Below are 14,584 nucleotides of genomic sequence, written 5' to 3'. Positions count from 1 at the left end.
AAACAAAACACAAATCAACACAAAAATTTCAGATATTATGAATAAAAAAAAAGGCTCAGAGTGTAAAGTTGGCATCAACAAGCCCGAAATCCAGAGCTCTCAAAGTTTGATGGTACACAGATTTAATCATCACTGCCTCTCTTCGCCAAAAAACTACCAAAAATTTGGACAAATTAAAATACTTTATTAAAAGGGTAAGAGGAGGCCTCAGAGGCTAGTGATTGAATCATCAAAGATACCAAAATATCTCGGATGGTACGGACAATACAATATCAAAACATCACAGGCCAATTTCATCACCACAAAAATGAAAAAAAAATAAAAAATTAAGAGAGAGACACAGAGGGTTAGAGGAGGCCGGAGGTATGCTTTGCTGTGATGATGGATGAGAGCCTGGAGGCGGGTTTAAATACTAGTGAGGAGAAAGAATCGAAACCCTAGTTGTGCCAATTTACCATGGTGACCTTGGTTTTGTTGTGAAGCCCATGGAAATCTCAAGGAACTTAAAGCCCATCTTACACAATGGTGGCCCAAAGTGCTTTTATTGGAACTTGGGATATGAAGGTTGGTTCGTGAGTTTTGGTATTCCTTTGATTAGTTCGCTTCCATGTAGCTATTCCCTTGGTTTGGTGATATTCCTCTTTAAAAGGTTTGTTACCAAGCTGACGCTAAATTTCCAAGAAATCAACATAAGGGTCTAAATCAATACTCTGTACAAAACCCATGAACAAAACGCAAAACCCATTATCCAAAACACAACCAAAAATCTAATCTGCAGAAACGAAAAGTAATCAAAATGAAAGAAGAGGTGGAAGGAAATCAGAGCTTACCAGAGAGAGAGTGGTGGAGTTCAGTAAAGTTTTTGAGGGAAGAAGATGAGGGAGATAACCAGAGCCAGAAGGAAGGAGCACATGCTGCACATCGATCTCAGTCTCAGAGAGCAATGGCGTGTGAGGCAGCGAGAGAAAGTGAGGAACGTGAGGGCTGACGGCTGAGGTCCTGAGGTTTTGGATTAGGGCTATTGAAATTACACAAAAATCCTTACTAACGGGTGTTAACGGGTGGTTAACGGGTTTCGCGGGTTCACCCAAACTGACCCGTTATGTAACGGGTGACTAACGGGTTGACCCGTTAACCACCCACCCGAATACTAATTTTAACGGGTCGGGTCGGGTCGGGTTAACGGGTTGGGTTAAAAATGCTAGGCCTACCCCTACTCACAAACCAAACGCCACCTAACTGATTGTCTTTCTTATTATTTCCAAACGATTCAACTTAGAGAACGAAAAATAGTGTCGAATCTTATTCATTTTGTGCGTGACTTGATACATTAATTGGCCCTTAGGTTACGCTCTCGTGTTCCAAGGAACCTCTGAGACATGAAAGTGTTGTGAGTTGTTTACTGCTTGTTTGGCAAGCAACGAAGAGGTTGAATGAGAGATTTCACTCGTGGGAAGGCAGATAAATGACTCAAGTTTTCCCTCTTCATCTGGATAAATTGTTGGATGTAAAAATTTAACCGTTACGTGATTTAACGGAGAATGTGACACAGAACCAAGCGCAATAATGTTTTAGGATTCAATCTGTGACCGCGTGACTCTTGCCTCGAGAAACTTCTCCTTTATTCAAACATTTGGGAAGAGCTTAGCATATCATAGTTGGTGTGTTAGTGATTGATTCGTCAAATAATATAATTGACACCAAGGAATGCGCAAATACTCACTATTAACAAAAATAAATGCCACATAGGAAAGGTATTCCATAAAGTTCTACAAACATTGGTTGTACAAGCAAATAGCAATAACAAAATGAATGCACAACCCGCCGGTTATTTAAAAAACTTCGGTCTGCACATAGCTCTACAAGTTACTACCATCTTCACTACCGCTGTCATCGTTATCATACACTGTTCTTGTGTTCCGGCCTGTGAGTGAACTCAAAATCTATATGCACAAAAGCCCGTTCCACTTCAGGGAGTTGCTCAAGCTTCTCTTGGAGAGTCTCGCCAATGTTGTGCGCTTTGTTCAGTAGCATGTCTTCTGGCAAGACAATGTCAACCTCCACAAAGTAATGGGAACCAAATGTGTACGCCCTCACTGTATCAATGTGCTCGATCTCTTCGTGGTGGTTCCATATCAAGTATGTCAACTTTGCCAAAAAGTCGGGTGGTGCTGTTCTTCCAATTAGCGCATGTACATTCTCCAAGACTGTCTTTGTCCACGTATTAATGGTATATAGTGCTATCTGCATAATGTGTTCGAGAATGAAGTTAACATTACAACAACAACAAAGTCTTTTCCCACTAAGTGGGGTTGGCTAGAGAATGAAGTTAACATTAATGATTAAAAAGTACAGCAGATCAGCAGGAGCGAAAATGGTAAATGAAGAACTTACTATAATAGCACCAGTAGGATCAATCCACCAGAAGAACCGGACAGCTAGGACTGCTGCTGCTAAACCAACTGAATTAGTAATGACATCGAAAAAATGGTCTTGTGCATAGGCCCGTACAATTTCATTCTTAAATCTACGACAGTAGACCATGAGCACAAACTTCACTACTGTGACTGAGACCATGATGCCGATCATCCAATTCTCCTGCGTACGATTCATTTTTGCAGGCGGTGACTGCACCCACAAAATGATACAAAGGATACAGCAGCAACATTAATTACAAAACAAGCTAAATTAAGATCTACAACGTAACCATATATTTACACCAAATAATTGCATATAGGACCATGAACTCCGTTCATTTGATGAAGAAAAAAAGACCTAGGGATGTCAAATAGACCTATCTGTTGTTTCTGATTTACATGAAATCCAGTTTTAACTGTCAGCACTAGGATGACCATAAAAACTAGCTAGAATGCAGCAAGTGAAATGTGAGGACATAATTAGACAATTGTTTTTACATAACGAAGCAACTGCGGCCAGAAGAAAAAAGATCAGACAGAAATAGTCTAAGAAACCATCCCCAGGATTGAGATTCAAAATATCAGTTCCAAATAACACTGAAAATCTAATGTTTTGCTTCCACAAAAACATAATAGAAGACAATTAAAAGGGAACACCGGAACATATCAGAGCTTTCTCAGAACCCATAAAACAGTCTGAAACCTGGCCAGATGTCTTCTTAGTCCAACTTCAAAGATGGGGTGCGAAGAAAAATATAGAAAAAGGTGTCACCTGCCTGTGAGATGAGCTCCCGACCACACTCAATCAATATTTGCAGTCCAAGAGTAGCCATAACAGATGCAAAGACAATGATACCCTGCATGATCAAACACAATTAAAGATATACACACAAAAAATAATATGGCGAATCAAGCCGGACAAGAGATCCAATTGGAGAACACAGAAAATATGCAGCTCCAATTCATCCACTCATTGTGGGAACGAAGACCCAACTATTTCCAAAATTACCATTGTTATCAAGCTTGATAACTTACCACTGGTTGCATACGTTTCTTCCCAATAGGATAGCGAAACTGGTTGGAATTTTTCATGGCATTAGCAGTGAACCACAAAATAAAGCCAGATAAGAGATCCAAGAGGGAATCCAAGGTAGAGGCAATAACTGCCAATGATCTGCTCATAATTGAAGCATAAACTTTTGCGGCAAAAAGAAGCAAATTAGCTACGTTTGATGCATGAACTGCCATCCGCTCCCTCTTCGCTAGCTGCTTCATTTGATCCTGAGAAGAAATGTATGCAAAAGACACGAGTTTAATTGAGAAATTTGTCATTCCAAGAAATTTCATGCTGTGAGAAACAACTCATTAACCAGACTTGTGCACTTATATGTCTAATGTAGAGAAAATAAAATTCAAGGATAACAAACTGCTAAGACTTGGCAGCTTCTGTGCCCTCCCCCTCAAAATATAACTACAACGCATTTAATTCCACAAACTGAAAATAAAGAAGTACGAAAATAAAATTCAAATATCCAAATCTCAATACAAAGAGAGGGATAACATACAAATTGAACAAACCTCTGTAAGACTTGCAGGCAACCAACCCTCTTCAGTCATGGTCTCCATCTCACTGAACCCTTCAAGAAGCCTTTCTTGTTGCTTGTAATATTCTTCAACCTTGAACTCTTTCCCTGAGTTTAAAAGCCAAAAGTGTCCTAAATTTATCATTATTGATAAAACCATTACAGGTTAATTCAACATGAGGCCCATAAAGTTCAACAAAATATATCAAGCAATTAGTATGGGAAAATTTGATGGAACACAAAATTATTCACGAAAAATATGCAAAGGAACTCATTAGACAAGTTCAAGGTCAATTAAAGTACATGACTTGCAAACTTGGAAAGAAAAAAAAAAAAACCAAATTATAAATCATGTCAAAATATCACAACGTTCATCTTTCGATGATCTCCCCAAGCACAGAATAAATTATTTGCAAACTACAAATGCCAAAATATAAAAGACAAGCCAGTGCAGATAACACACTGAACATCCAAAATTAGTAATCACCCTTTAATTAATTCACTCTTAAGATTTTCCACTTTAACAAGAATCTTGGGTTAGGTCCAAACTAATTCTCTCTGCTTGAGAGACCTTTCTCACCACCGCTTGTGTGAGGGTTCCACTTCCGATCAAATCCGATGCCGCCGACCCTAGCTGTGGCTGGGGTCGGTGGTTGTGCTTTCTTTGTAATGTTGTCTTCCTTTTTGCTGTTTTTCCCGTGCTCTCCTTTCCGATCTGCCCCATTTCTTCATACCCCCATCGGCATTTCTCCTTGCTCATCTCTGCTCCTATCTGCAGCCGCTTCAAAACCGCGATTTGTTGTGGTACTTCGAGATGGTGTGTAGAGTTCCGGTGTTCCCACCGGCTCGGGGTGTTCAACACCACCACCTTTTCACTGTCTGCCTTTGTTGGCATTGTTGCTCGTGGAATCCCACGGGCTTCCTTTACATGGTTCTTGGTTCTCGTCTGTGTGGCTGTGTTCGGACAGGTGCTCCTGGTTGGATGTTGCAACGGTGAGGCGTCGGTTGGTTGATGGCGAGGGTTTGTGCTGGTAGGGATGCTCGGCGGCGGGTGCTGCAAGGGAAGCTTTGGTTTTCTTTTGTTGTATTGTAGAGCTTGGGCATTTACTGTTTGTTGGGTCTTTTGGGCCTGTTTTGTTTTTGTTTATGCTTCTGTATCTTTGGACCTTGTATTGTTCCTTTGTGTTTGGTAATGAAATTGACCCACTATCCTTTCCAAAAAGAAAAAAAGAAAAAAAAGAACAGAACAACCCTGTTTTTATTTTCTGCACACAATCCAAATCTTCCAAAAAGTTTGAATCTTTCAAGTTTGAATCCTCTTAAAATTATGCATTAAGAAAAATAATTAATACCAAATCACCAAAGAGCCCAAGAACAAAGTGAATTTTGCAGATAAACCCCACGATTCAATCTTTACTTAATACGATCAAGATTACTAACATTGCATGCAATACAAACACAAAGAAGGAAACAGGTAAGAAAGAAAACGACGAACAGAACCCTTACTGGGGGCGCAGAGGCGACGGAAAGCGAAACGACTCCGTCCACTGTCATGGTCGTCACCACTAGTACCGCTCTGCTGGGGCAGCCGGAACTCCTTAACATCGAGTCTCCACGGTGTGTTTCCGTCCGGCTGTACGGTGTCGTCTTGTGAGACCGGAAGCGGTTCAGTCCGGCCTCCGGAAGTAGGCGAACTAATCTCCATTGTTGTTGGGGATTTTGCCGACGTAACTTCTCCGGAAATTTCCAACTTAATAAGATATGTAACCAGCCCGGCTTTATAAGTGGACTGAATTATTATGATCTCGTTTGGACGTGTTTTAAAATGACTGAAAATATTTTTAATAAAAATATTTTTTAAATCAGTCCTTGGTAAAAATGGTAATAAATCCTGGAAAAAAAACACTTAAATGCTTCCTTGAAGAAACACATAACTGGTGCTTCTCATTGGAACTCAAAAATATTTTCTCTAAAAGTGTTTTCAGTCATTTTAAAAGCACATCCAAACGAGTTATATATAAGTTTATCGTTGAGAACTTTATACGTCTATATTTATTTAGAAGCTTTTAAAATTAAAATAATAGTTCAAAAAGGTCAATATCACTACTAAGGAGAGAGATTCGAACTCGGGACTGCAAGTATAATTCTACTTTTTTGAACTAAATAAATTATAATTTCAAAAACAAAAAGAATTAATCAAGTTATCATTATGGTAGCGTCAGCGCTTTTGATGAAAATGTTTTTTAAACTAATCATTGATAAAAATTTGGGCGAATTTTGAATAAGCACTGTAAACACTTTAAGTTATTGTAAAAGAATTTTCCTTCATTTATAAGGGTTTGATTTCAAATTTGGGAACTTTAACGAAAAGCACCCGGTACTATTCACTTTAACGAAAAACCACATTTTTACACTAAAAAGTCAATCCTGGTACTATTCACTTTACCTTTTATTTTGTCCTTATCATTAAAACTCAAAGTTTTCAAGCTATTTTCATTAGTTTTCCATTCAAATTTTCCTAAGCTATAATATTTAAAGAGAAAGTTGAAAATAGCCCCAAAAATATACATCACTAAGAAGCAAGGCCACACAAACCGTTAGGCGGCACAAACATACATAAAACACAACTTAGCCGAGAAGGAAACTACCGTTGGCTCAGCTCCAAGGTGGAAAAAAGGCACACTCGTCCAAGCCATCTACGGTATCACCGTTGGCTCATCTAGTTTATGGTATTTCTTTTCTTAATATCGAAAGAAGTAAAGTGTTATTTTGAACTCGCACACTTGGTAATGATTGTAATGTGGAACACGAACAAACAAAACTATTAGAAGTGTGGTCGTTGTATAGCTCGTAGAGGTATCAAACTATTTTCACTTGTAAATTTGAAATTTTAGATTTGACTCAAATGCATGAAGAGTTTGATAACTATCATGACTGACTCATTGTATAGCTTGTAGGGGTAGCATCAAATTGATCGATTCAAACTGTTTTGGACGGTTAATTTGGTTTTGATCAAGAATAAAATAAAATACAATTTAAAAATCAAACCAAACCAAACAAACCATATATTTTAATTATTAATTTAATTTATTCAGAGGTCTTCCTAAACACATTATAAGTGTCAACATATTATAATTGTAATGAGAACTTCACAAATTTTGTTTCTGGGAACTCACATGAGAACTTCATAGGGGGTCACCCATCCTGGGAATGCTCTAACCCGAACTCGCTTAACTTCGGAGTTCTGATGGAACCAGAAACCAGTGAGTTCCCAAAAAGCCTCGTGCTATATGGAGGTGGGTATGTACATATAAGGTACATCACACCCTCTCCGTCGGGCGATGTGGGATGTTACAATCCACCCCCCTTAAGGGCCTGACGTCCTCGTCGGCACACTCGCACCACACGATAAAGTGGCTCTGATACCATTTTGTCACATCCCAATCTCGACTCCACCGTAGCATGATATTGTCCGTTTTGGGCCTTGGCCACACTCTCACTGTTTTATTTTTGGGAACTCACACAAGAATTTCCCAGGAGGTCACCCATCATGGGAATGCTCTCACCCGAACTCGCTTAACTTTGGAGTTCCGATGGAACCCAAAGCCAGTGAGTTCCCAAATGCCTCGTGCTATATAGAGGTGAGCATGTAGATATAAGGCACATCACTCCCTCTCCCGTCGGGCGATGTGGGATGTTACACATTATAAGTGTCAACATATTATAATTGTAATGACTATTAACAATTACAATATTTATTTGTATCTTATGCGTATGTGAGTTTGTAACTAATAAGTCATTTGCTAGCGTCAGATTTTAGTTAATTGAATCTTAGTCTTAGTCAGTGTTTTAAAAATGAGCCCCGAGGCGTGCCTAGGCGACTTTGAATGCGGGGTGATGAAATTGCATCTGTCCAATGAGAGTAGGCGAAAACTCGCTAAACGTGGCTAAGGTGCACCTAAGGCGGTTAATTGGGCGTCAATTTTCGTGTAAGAGTTACCTGAATCTAAAAATCTTTCTGTTGAATTTGAAAGTTTGATCATCTCCATGGCGGAAAAAATGCATGCTTGTCCAAGCCATCTGCGGCATCACCGTTGGCTCATCTAGTTTATGGTATTTCTCTTCTGAATATCGAAAAAACTAAAGCGTTAATTTGAACTTGCACACTTAATGGTAATGATTGTAATTTGGAACACGAACAAACAAAACTATTAGAAGTGTGGTCGTTGTATAGCTTGTAGAGGTATCAAATTATTTTTACTTGTAAATTTGAAATTTTAGCTTTGACTCAAATGCATGAAGAGTTTGATAACTATCATGACTGACTCATTGTATAGCTTGTAAGGGTAGCATCAAATTGATTGATTCAAACTGTTTTGGGCGGTTGATTTGGTTTTGATCAAGAATAAAATAAAATACAATTTAAAAATCAAACCAAACCAAACAAACCATATATTTTAATTATTAATTTAATTTATTTAGAGGTCTTCCTAAACACATTATAAGTGTAACATATTATAATTGTAATGACTATTATAAGTGTTGACAATTAGTGTATTTATTTGTAATTTATGCTTATGTGAGTTTGTAACTAATAAGTCATTTGCTAGCGTCAGATTTTAGTTAATTGAATCTTATTTTTAGTCAGTGTTTTAAAAATGAGCCCCTAGGCGTGCCTAGGCAACTTCTGATGCAGGGCGGTGAAATCACATTTGCCCAATGAGAGTAGGCGAAAACTCGCCTAAATGTGGCTAAGGTGCACCTAAGGCGCTCAATTGGGCGTCAATTTTTGTGTAAGAGTTACTTGAATCTAAAAATCTTTCTGTTGAATTTGAAAGTTTGATCATCTCCATGGCGGAAAAAATGCATGCTCGTCCAAGCCATCTGAGGCATTACCGTTGGCTCATCTAGTTTATGGTATTTCTCTTCTTAATATTGAAAGAAGTAAAGCGTTATTTTGAACTCGCACACTTAATGGTAATGATTGTATTGTGGAACACGAACAAACAAAACTATTAGAAGTGTGATCGTTGTATAGCTTGTAGAGGTATCAAACTATTTTCACTTGTAAATTTGAAATTTTAGCTTTGACTCAAATGCATGATGGGTTTGATAACTATCATGACCGACTCATTGTATAGCTTGTAGGGATAGCATCAAATTGATCGATTCAAACTGTTTTGGGTGGTTGATTTGGTTTTGATCAAGAATAAAATAAAATGCAATTTAAAAATCAAACCAAACCAAACAAACCATATATTTTAATTATTAATTTAACTTATTCAGAGATCTTCCTAAGCACATTATGGGGGCGTTTGTTTGCCCTCACTAAGTGGGACTAGACTGGACTGGACTAGCTGTTAGTCCAATACTGTGTTTGTTCCATGCTGGGACTAACATTAATGAGACTAAAGGGGACTAGCATGGACAAAACCCTTCACTAAGAGGTCTTAGCGAGACCCCCCAATAACCATGGGACTAGCTAAGACTATCCTCTCTCATCCTCGTCATGCTCAACAACCACTCCCGATAGACTTCTCGTCATCTTCGGTCACCTAGATCATAATAAAATATTAATAATTTATATATTAAATAATATAATATTAGAATTTGTTATTATCCAGCTTCTTAGTCCAACACTGCACCAAACGCTTCACTAAGTTAGTCCAGCTTAGTCTAGTCTAAGCCAGTCCAGCTTAGTCCTTGAAGCTAGTCCAGTCCGAGATAGTCCGGCGCAACAAACGCCCCCTATAAGTGTTAACATATTATAATTGTAATGACTATTATAAGTGTTGACAATTAGTATATTTATTTGTAATTTATGCTTATGTGAGTTTGTAACTAATAAGTCATTTGCTAGCGTCATATTTTAATTAATTGAATCTTAGTCTTAGTCAGTGTTTTAAAAAATGAGCCCTGAGGTGTGCCTAGGCGACTTCAGAGGCAGGTTTAAACAGTAGTGAGGAGAAAGAATCGAAACCCTAGTTGTGCTAAATTACCTTTGTGACCTTGGCGCAGATGGGTTTGGTTTTGTTGTGAAGCCCATGGCAATCTTAAGGAACTTAAAGCCCATCTTAGACAATGGTAGCCCAAATTGTTTTTATGGGAACTTGGGATATGAAGGCCCATCTTAGACAATGGTAGCCCAAATTGTTTTTATAGGAACTTGGGATATGAAGGTTGGTTCACGAGTTTTGGTATTCCTTTGATAAGTTTGATTCCGTCTAGCTATTCCTTTGGTTTGGTAATATTCCTTTTTTAAAATTCGGTAAATCTTTTTTTCATACTATGTCGTACATAAAAGTTTTTGCATAACGGGTGTTTCAAAGTTGTTAATCCCCATACTCACGAACCAAACGCCACCTAATTGATTGTCTTTCTTATTATTTCCAAATAATTCACCTTAGATAACGAAAAATATAGTAGTGTCAAACCTTATTCATTTCGTACGTCATTTGATATGTTAATTGCCCCTTAGGTTATGGTCTCGTGTTCCAAAGCACCTCTTAGACGTGAAAGTGTTGTGAGTTGTGCATTGCTTGATTGACGAGCAATGAAGAGGTTGAATGAGCGATTCCAATTGTGGGAAGGCATACAAGTTTAACCGTCACATGGTGTCTCCAATCAAAGTCTTATAAATACGCTCGTTAAACAAGAGTGAAAAAGTATCAATCTGTGGCCGCTTGACTCTTGCCCCGAAAAACTTCTTCTTTATTTAGACATTTGGGAAGAGCTTAGCATATCATGGTTGGTGTGTGTTGGTGATTGCTTCATCAAAGAATGTAATTGACATCAAGAAATGAGTAAATACTCACTGTTGAGAAAAATAAAAGCCACACAGTAAAGGTAACTCCATAAAGTTCTACAAACATTGGTTGTACAAGCAAATAGCAATAACAAAATGAATGCACAACCCGCCGGTTATTTAAAAAACTTCGGTCTGTGCAAAAACATAGCTCTACAAGTTACTACCATCTTCACTACCGCTGTCATCATTATCATACACTGTTCTTGTGTTCCGGCCTGTGAGTGAACTCAAAATCTATATGCACAAAAGCCCGTTCCACTTCAGGGAGTTGCTCGAGCTTCTCTTGGAGAGTCTCGCCAATGTTGTGCGCTTTGTTCAGTAGCATGTCTTCTGGCAAGACAATGTCAACCTCCACAAAGTAATGGGAACCAAATGTGTACGCCCTCACTGTGTCGATGTGCTTGATCTCTTCATGGTGGTTCCATATCAAGTATGTCAACTTTGCCAAAAAGTCGGGTGGTGCTGTTCTTCCAATTAGCGCATGTACATTCTCCAAGACTGTCTTTGCCCATGTATTAATGGTATATAGTGCTATCTACATAATGTGTTCGAGAATGAAGTTAAAACAATGAATAAAAGGTACAGCAGATCAGCGGGAGCGAAAATGGTGAATGAAGAACTTACTATAATAGCACCAGTAGGATCAATCCACCAGACGAACCGGACAGCTAGGACTGCTGCTGCTAAACCAACTGAATTAGTAATGACATCGAAAAAATGGTCTTGTGCATAGGCCCGTACAATTGCATTCTTAAATCTACGACAGTAGACCATGAGCACAAACTTCACTACAGTGACTGAGACCATGATGCCGATCATCCAATTCTCCTGCGTACTATTCATTTTTTCGGGTGGTGACTGCACCCACAAAATGATGCAAAGGATACAGCAACAACATTAATTACAAAACAAGCTAAATTAAGATCTACACAATAACCATATATTTTCAACAAATCAGTGCACATAGGACCATGAACTCCTTCATTCGATGAAGAAAAAACGACCGAGTAATGTCAAAATAAACAATCATATTTTACATAACAAAGCAACTCAGACCAAAAGAAAAAACATCAGCTAGAAATAGGCTAAGAAACCATCCTCAGGATTGAGATTCAAAATCGGTTCCATAATAAACTGAAAATCTAATGTTACACTTCCACAAAAATATAATAGAAGACAATTAAAAGGGAACACCGGAACGTATCAGAGCTTTCCCAAAACCAATCCGATGAGTTCATCAATGGTCGGCAAGTATGATGGTCCTAATGATGATCCTGCACGTATTTCGCGTGTATCTCACCGGCGGCTTTAAAAAACCTCGTGAATTGACTTGGGTTACGGGTGTGGTTTTGGGTGTATTGACCGCATCTTTTGGTGTAACTGGTTATTCCTTACCTCGGGACCAAATTGGTTATTGGGCAGTAAGAGTCGGAAACCTGGCAAGGTTCCTTCCTAGTCCAACTTTAAAGATGGAAGTGCGACGAAAAATATTAAAAAGGTGTCACCTGCCTGAGAGACGAGTTCCCGACCAGACTCGATCAATATTTGCAGTCCAAGAGTAGCCATAACAGATGCGAAGACAATGATACCCTGCATGATCAAACACAATTAAAGATAAACAAAAACTAAAAAATAAAAAAAGAGAAAAAAGAATAGGACGAATCATGCCGGACAAGAGATCCAACCCTCCAACTCATCCAATCATTGTGGGAACAAAGACTCAATTATTTTCAGAATTGCCATTGTTACCAAGCTTGATAACTTACCACTGGTTGCATACGTTTCTTCCCAATAGGATAGCGAAACTGGTTGGGATTTTTCATGGCATTAGCAGTGAACCACAAAATAAAGCCGGATAAGAGATCCAAGAGGGAATCCAAGGTAGACGCAATAACTGCCAGTGATCTGCTCATAATTGAAGCATAAACTTTTGCAGCAAAAAGAAGCAAATTAGCTACGTTTGATGCATGGACTGCCATCCGCTCGCTCTTCGCTAGCTGCTTCATTTGATCCTGAGAAGAGATGTATACAAAAGACAGTTTAATTGAGAAATTTGTCATTCCAAGAAATTTCATGCTGTGAGAAACAACGACCGCTCATTAACCGGACTCGGCAGCTTCTGCGCCCTCTCCCTCAAAATATAACTAAAACGCATTCAATTCCACAAACTGAAAATAAAGAAGTATGAAAATAAAATTCGAATATCCAAATCTCAATACAAAAAGAGGGATAATACACAAATTGAACAAACCTCCGTAAGACTTCCGGGCAACCAACCCTCTTCATTCATGGTCTCCATCTCACTGAACCCTTCAAGAAGCCTTTCCTGTTTCTTGTAATATTCTTCAACCTTGTACTTTTTCCCTGAGTTTAAAAGCCAAAGCAAGAAAAATTCATGAGCCTATGATATTTGGCAGTGAGGAAAAAGGCCGTAAAACCAAAAAGCCAATGAAATGAAAGTGTCCTAAGCTTATCATTATTGATAAAACCATTACAGGTGAACCCCAATCTTCCAAAAAGTTTGCATCTTTCAAGTTTGAATCCTCTTAAAATTATGCATTAAGAAAAATAATTAATAACCAAATAGCCCAAGAACAAAGTGAATTTTGCAGATAAACCCCACGATTCAATCTTTACTTAATACGATCAAGATTACTAACATTGCATGCACACAAAGAAGGAAACGGGTGATAAATAAAACGACGAACATAATCCTTACTGGGGGCGCAGAGGCGACGGAATGCGAAACGACTCCTTCCACTGTCATGGTCGTCACCACTAGTACCGTTCTGCTGGGGCAGCCGGAACTCCTTAACATCGAGTCTCCACGATGTATTTCCGGCCGGCTGTACGGCGTCGTCTTGTGACACCAGAAGTGGTTCAGTGCGGCCTCCGGAAGTGGGCGAACTAATCTCCATTGTTGTTGGGGATTTTGGGGAACGCAACTTCTCCGGAAATTGCCAACTTATAGGATATGTAACCACCCCCGCTTTATACGTGGACTGAATTACTATATAAGTTTATCGTTTATACGTCTAAATTTATCTAGAAATTCTTCTATATCTATACTTACTGTTATTTAGAGAAACCTCATTGTTAACTTTTTGCCCATTTTTTTCTATTTTGCCCTCACTTTTGATACACAATACTTACATAATGAGGGCAAAACAGGGCAAAACACATACATGTAATTTTAACATATCTCTAATAAAATAATAATAATAATAATAATTTCTCACTCTCACATTCTCTATCACCCTCTTCCTCTCTCATTCTATTTCAAAAACAAAAATAAAAAAAATTTCACACTTTGTGTGTGCCCATATGCTAGTACTATTTTTGCCCATTTTTCCTATTTTGCCATCACTTTTGATACACAATACTTACATAATGAAGGTGAAATAGTAATTTTGTATCTTTTCAGAAAATGACAATCATATCCCTATTTTTCCTATTTTACCCTCACTTTTGATACACAATATTTATATAAGGAGGACAAATATTATTAAGAGAACTCCTTGTCAACTTTTTGCCCATTTTTTTCTATTTTACCCTCACTTTTGATACACAATACTTACATAATGAGGGCAAAATAGTAATTTTGTATCTTTTAAGAAAATGATAATCATATCCCTATTTTTCCTATTTTACCCTCACTTTTGATACAACAATCTGCGAGGTCTCGGGCAACCGGAGGACTCGTCAGCGTAGAGATGCTTCATTTGATTTTGCGTTTTTCTAGCGAAGATCGAAGAGAACCACGAGGGTGACGAAGC

At 38.4% G+C, this 14,584-nt stretch overlaps 1 protein-coding gene and 2 non-coding genes across 8 annotated transcripts; all 3 read right to left on the bottom strand.

Annotated features, from left to right (window-relative positions):
- Window positions 1-51: 51 nt before the first annotated feature.
- On the bottom strand, window positions 52-138 carry LOC126588122 (small nucleolar RNA snoR116). Its single transcript, XR_007611345.1, has one exon. It is a non-coding gene; the product is annotated as a small nucleolar RNA snoR116 (small nucleolar RNA).
- Window positions 139-202: 64 nt separating this feature from the next.
- Window positions 203-289, bottom strand: LOC126588123 (small nucleolar RNA snoR117). The gene has a single exon (XR_007611346.1). It is a non-coding gene; the product is annotated as a small nucleolar RNA snoR117 (small nucleolar RNA).
- A 1,419-nt stretch (window positions 290-1,708) lies between these two features.
- On the bottom strand, window positions 1,709-13,781 carry LOC126585947 (metal tolerance protein 10-like). 6 transcript variants are annotated; one of them, XM_050250579.1, is made up of 6 exons: window positions 13,528-13,767; window positions 13,060-13,172; window positions 3,453-3,698; window positions 3,194-3,274; window positions 2,395-2,628; window positions 1,709-2,244 (listed from the first exon to the last, which is right to left on the bottom strand). In XM_050250579.1, exons 1-6 carry the CDS (start codon window positions 13,724-13,726, stop codon window positions 1,900-1,902), a joined length of 1,218 nt encoding a protein of 405 aa, XP_050106536.1. In that variant the 5' UTR covers window positions 13,727-13,767; the 3' UTR covers window positions 1,709-1,899. The 6 variants fall into 6 exon arrangements, with proteins under 6 accessions (XP_050106536.1, XP_050106535.1, XP_050106539.1 ...); XM_050250578.1 differs by lacking the exons at window positions 13,060-13,172; window positions 13,528-13,767 and adding exons at window positions 3,996-4,108; window positions 5,507-5,733; XM_050250582.1 differs by lacking the exons at window positions 13,060-13,172; window positions 13,528-13,767 and adding exons at window positions 3,996-4,108; window positions 4,488-5,246.
- Window positions 13,782-14,584: the final 803 nt, after the last annotated feature.

Source organism: Malus sylvestris, chromosome 10 (genome assembly GCF_916048215.2).
Source record: "Malus sylvestris chromosome 10, drMalSylv7.2, whole genome shotgun sequence".
Classification (NCBI taxonomy): Eukaryota; Viridiplantae; Streptophyta; class Magnoliopsida; order Rosales; family Rosaceae; genus Malus; species Malus sylvestris.
The sequence above is the reverse complement of the archived record's forward strand: the minus strand, read 5'-3'. Positions and strand labels throughout refer to the sequence as shown.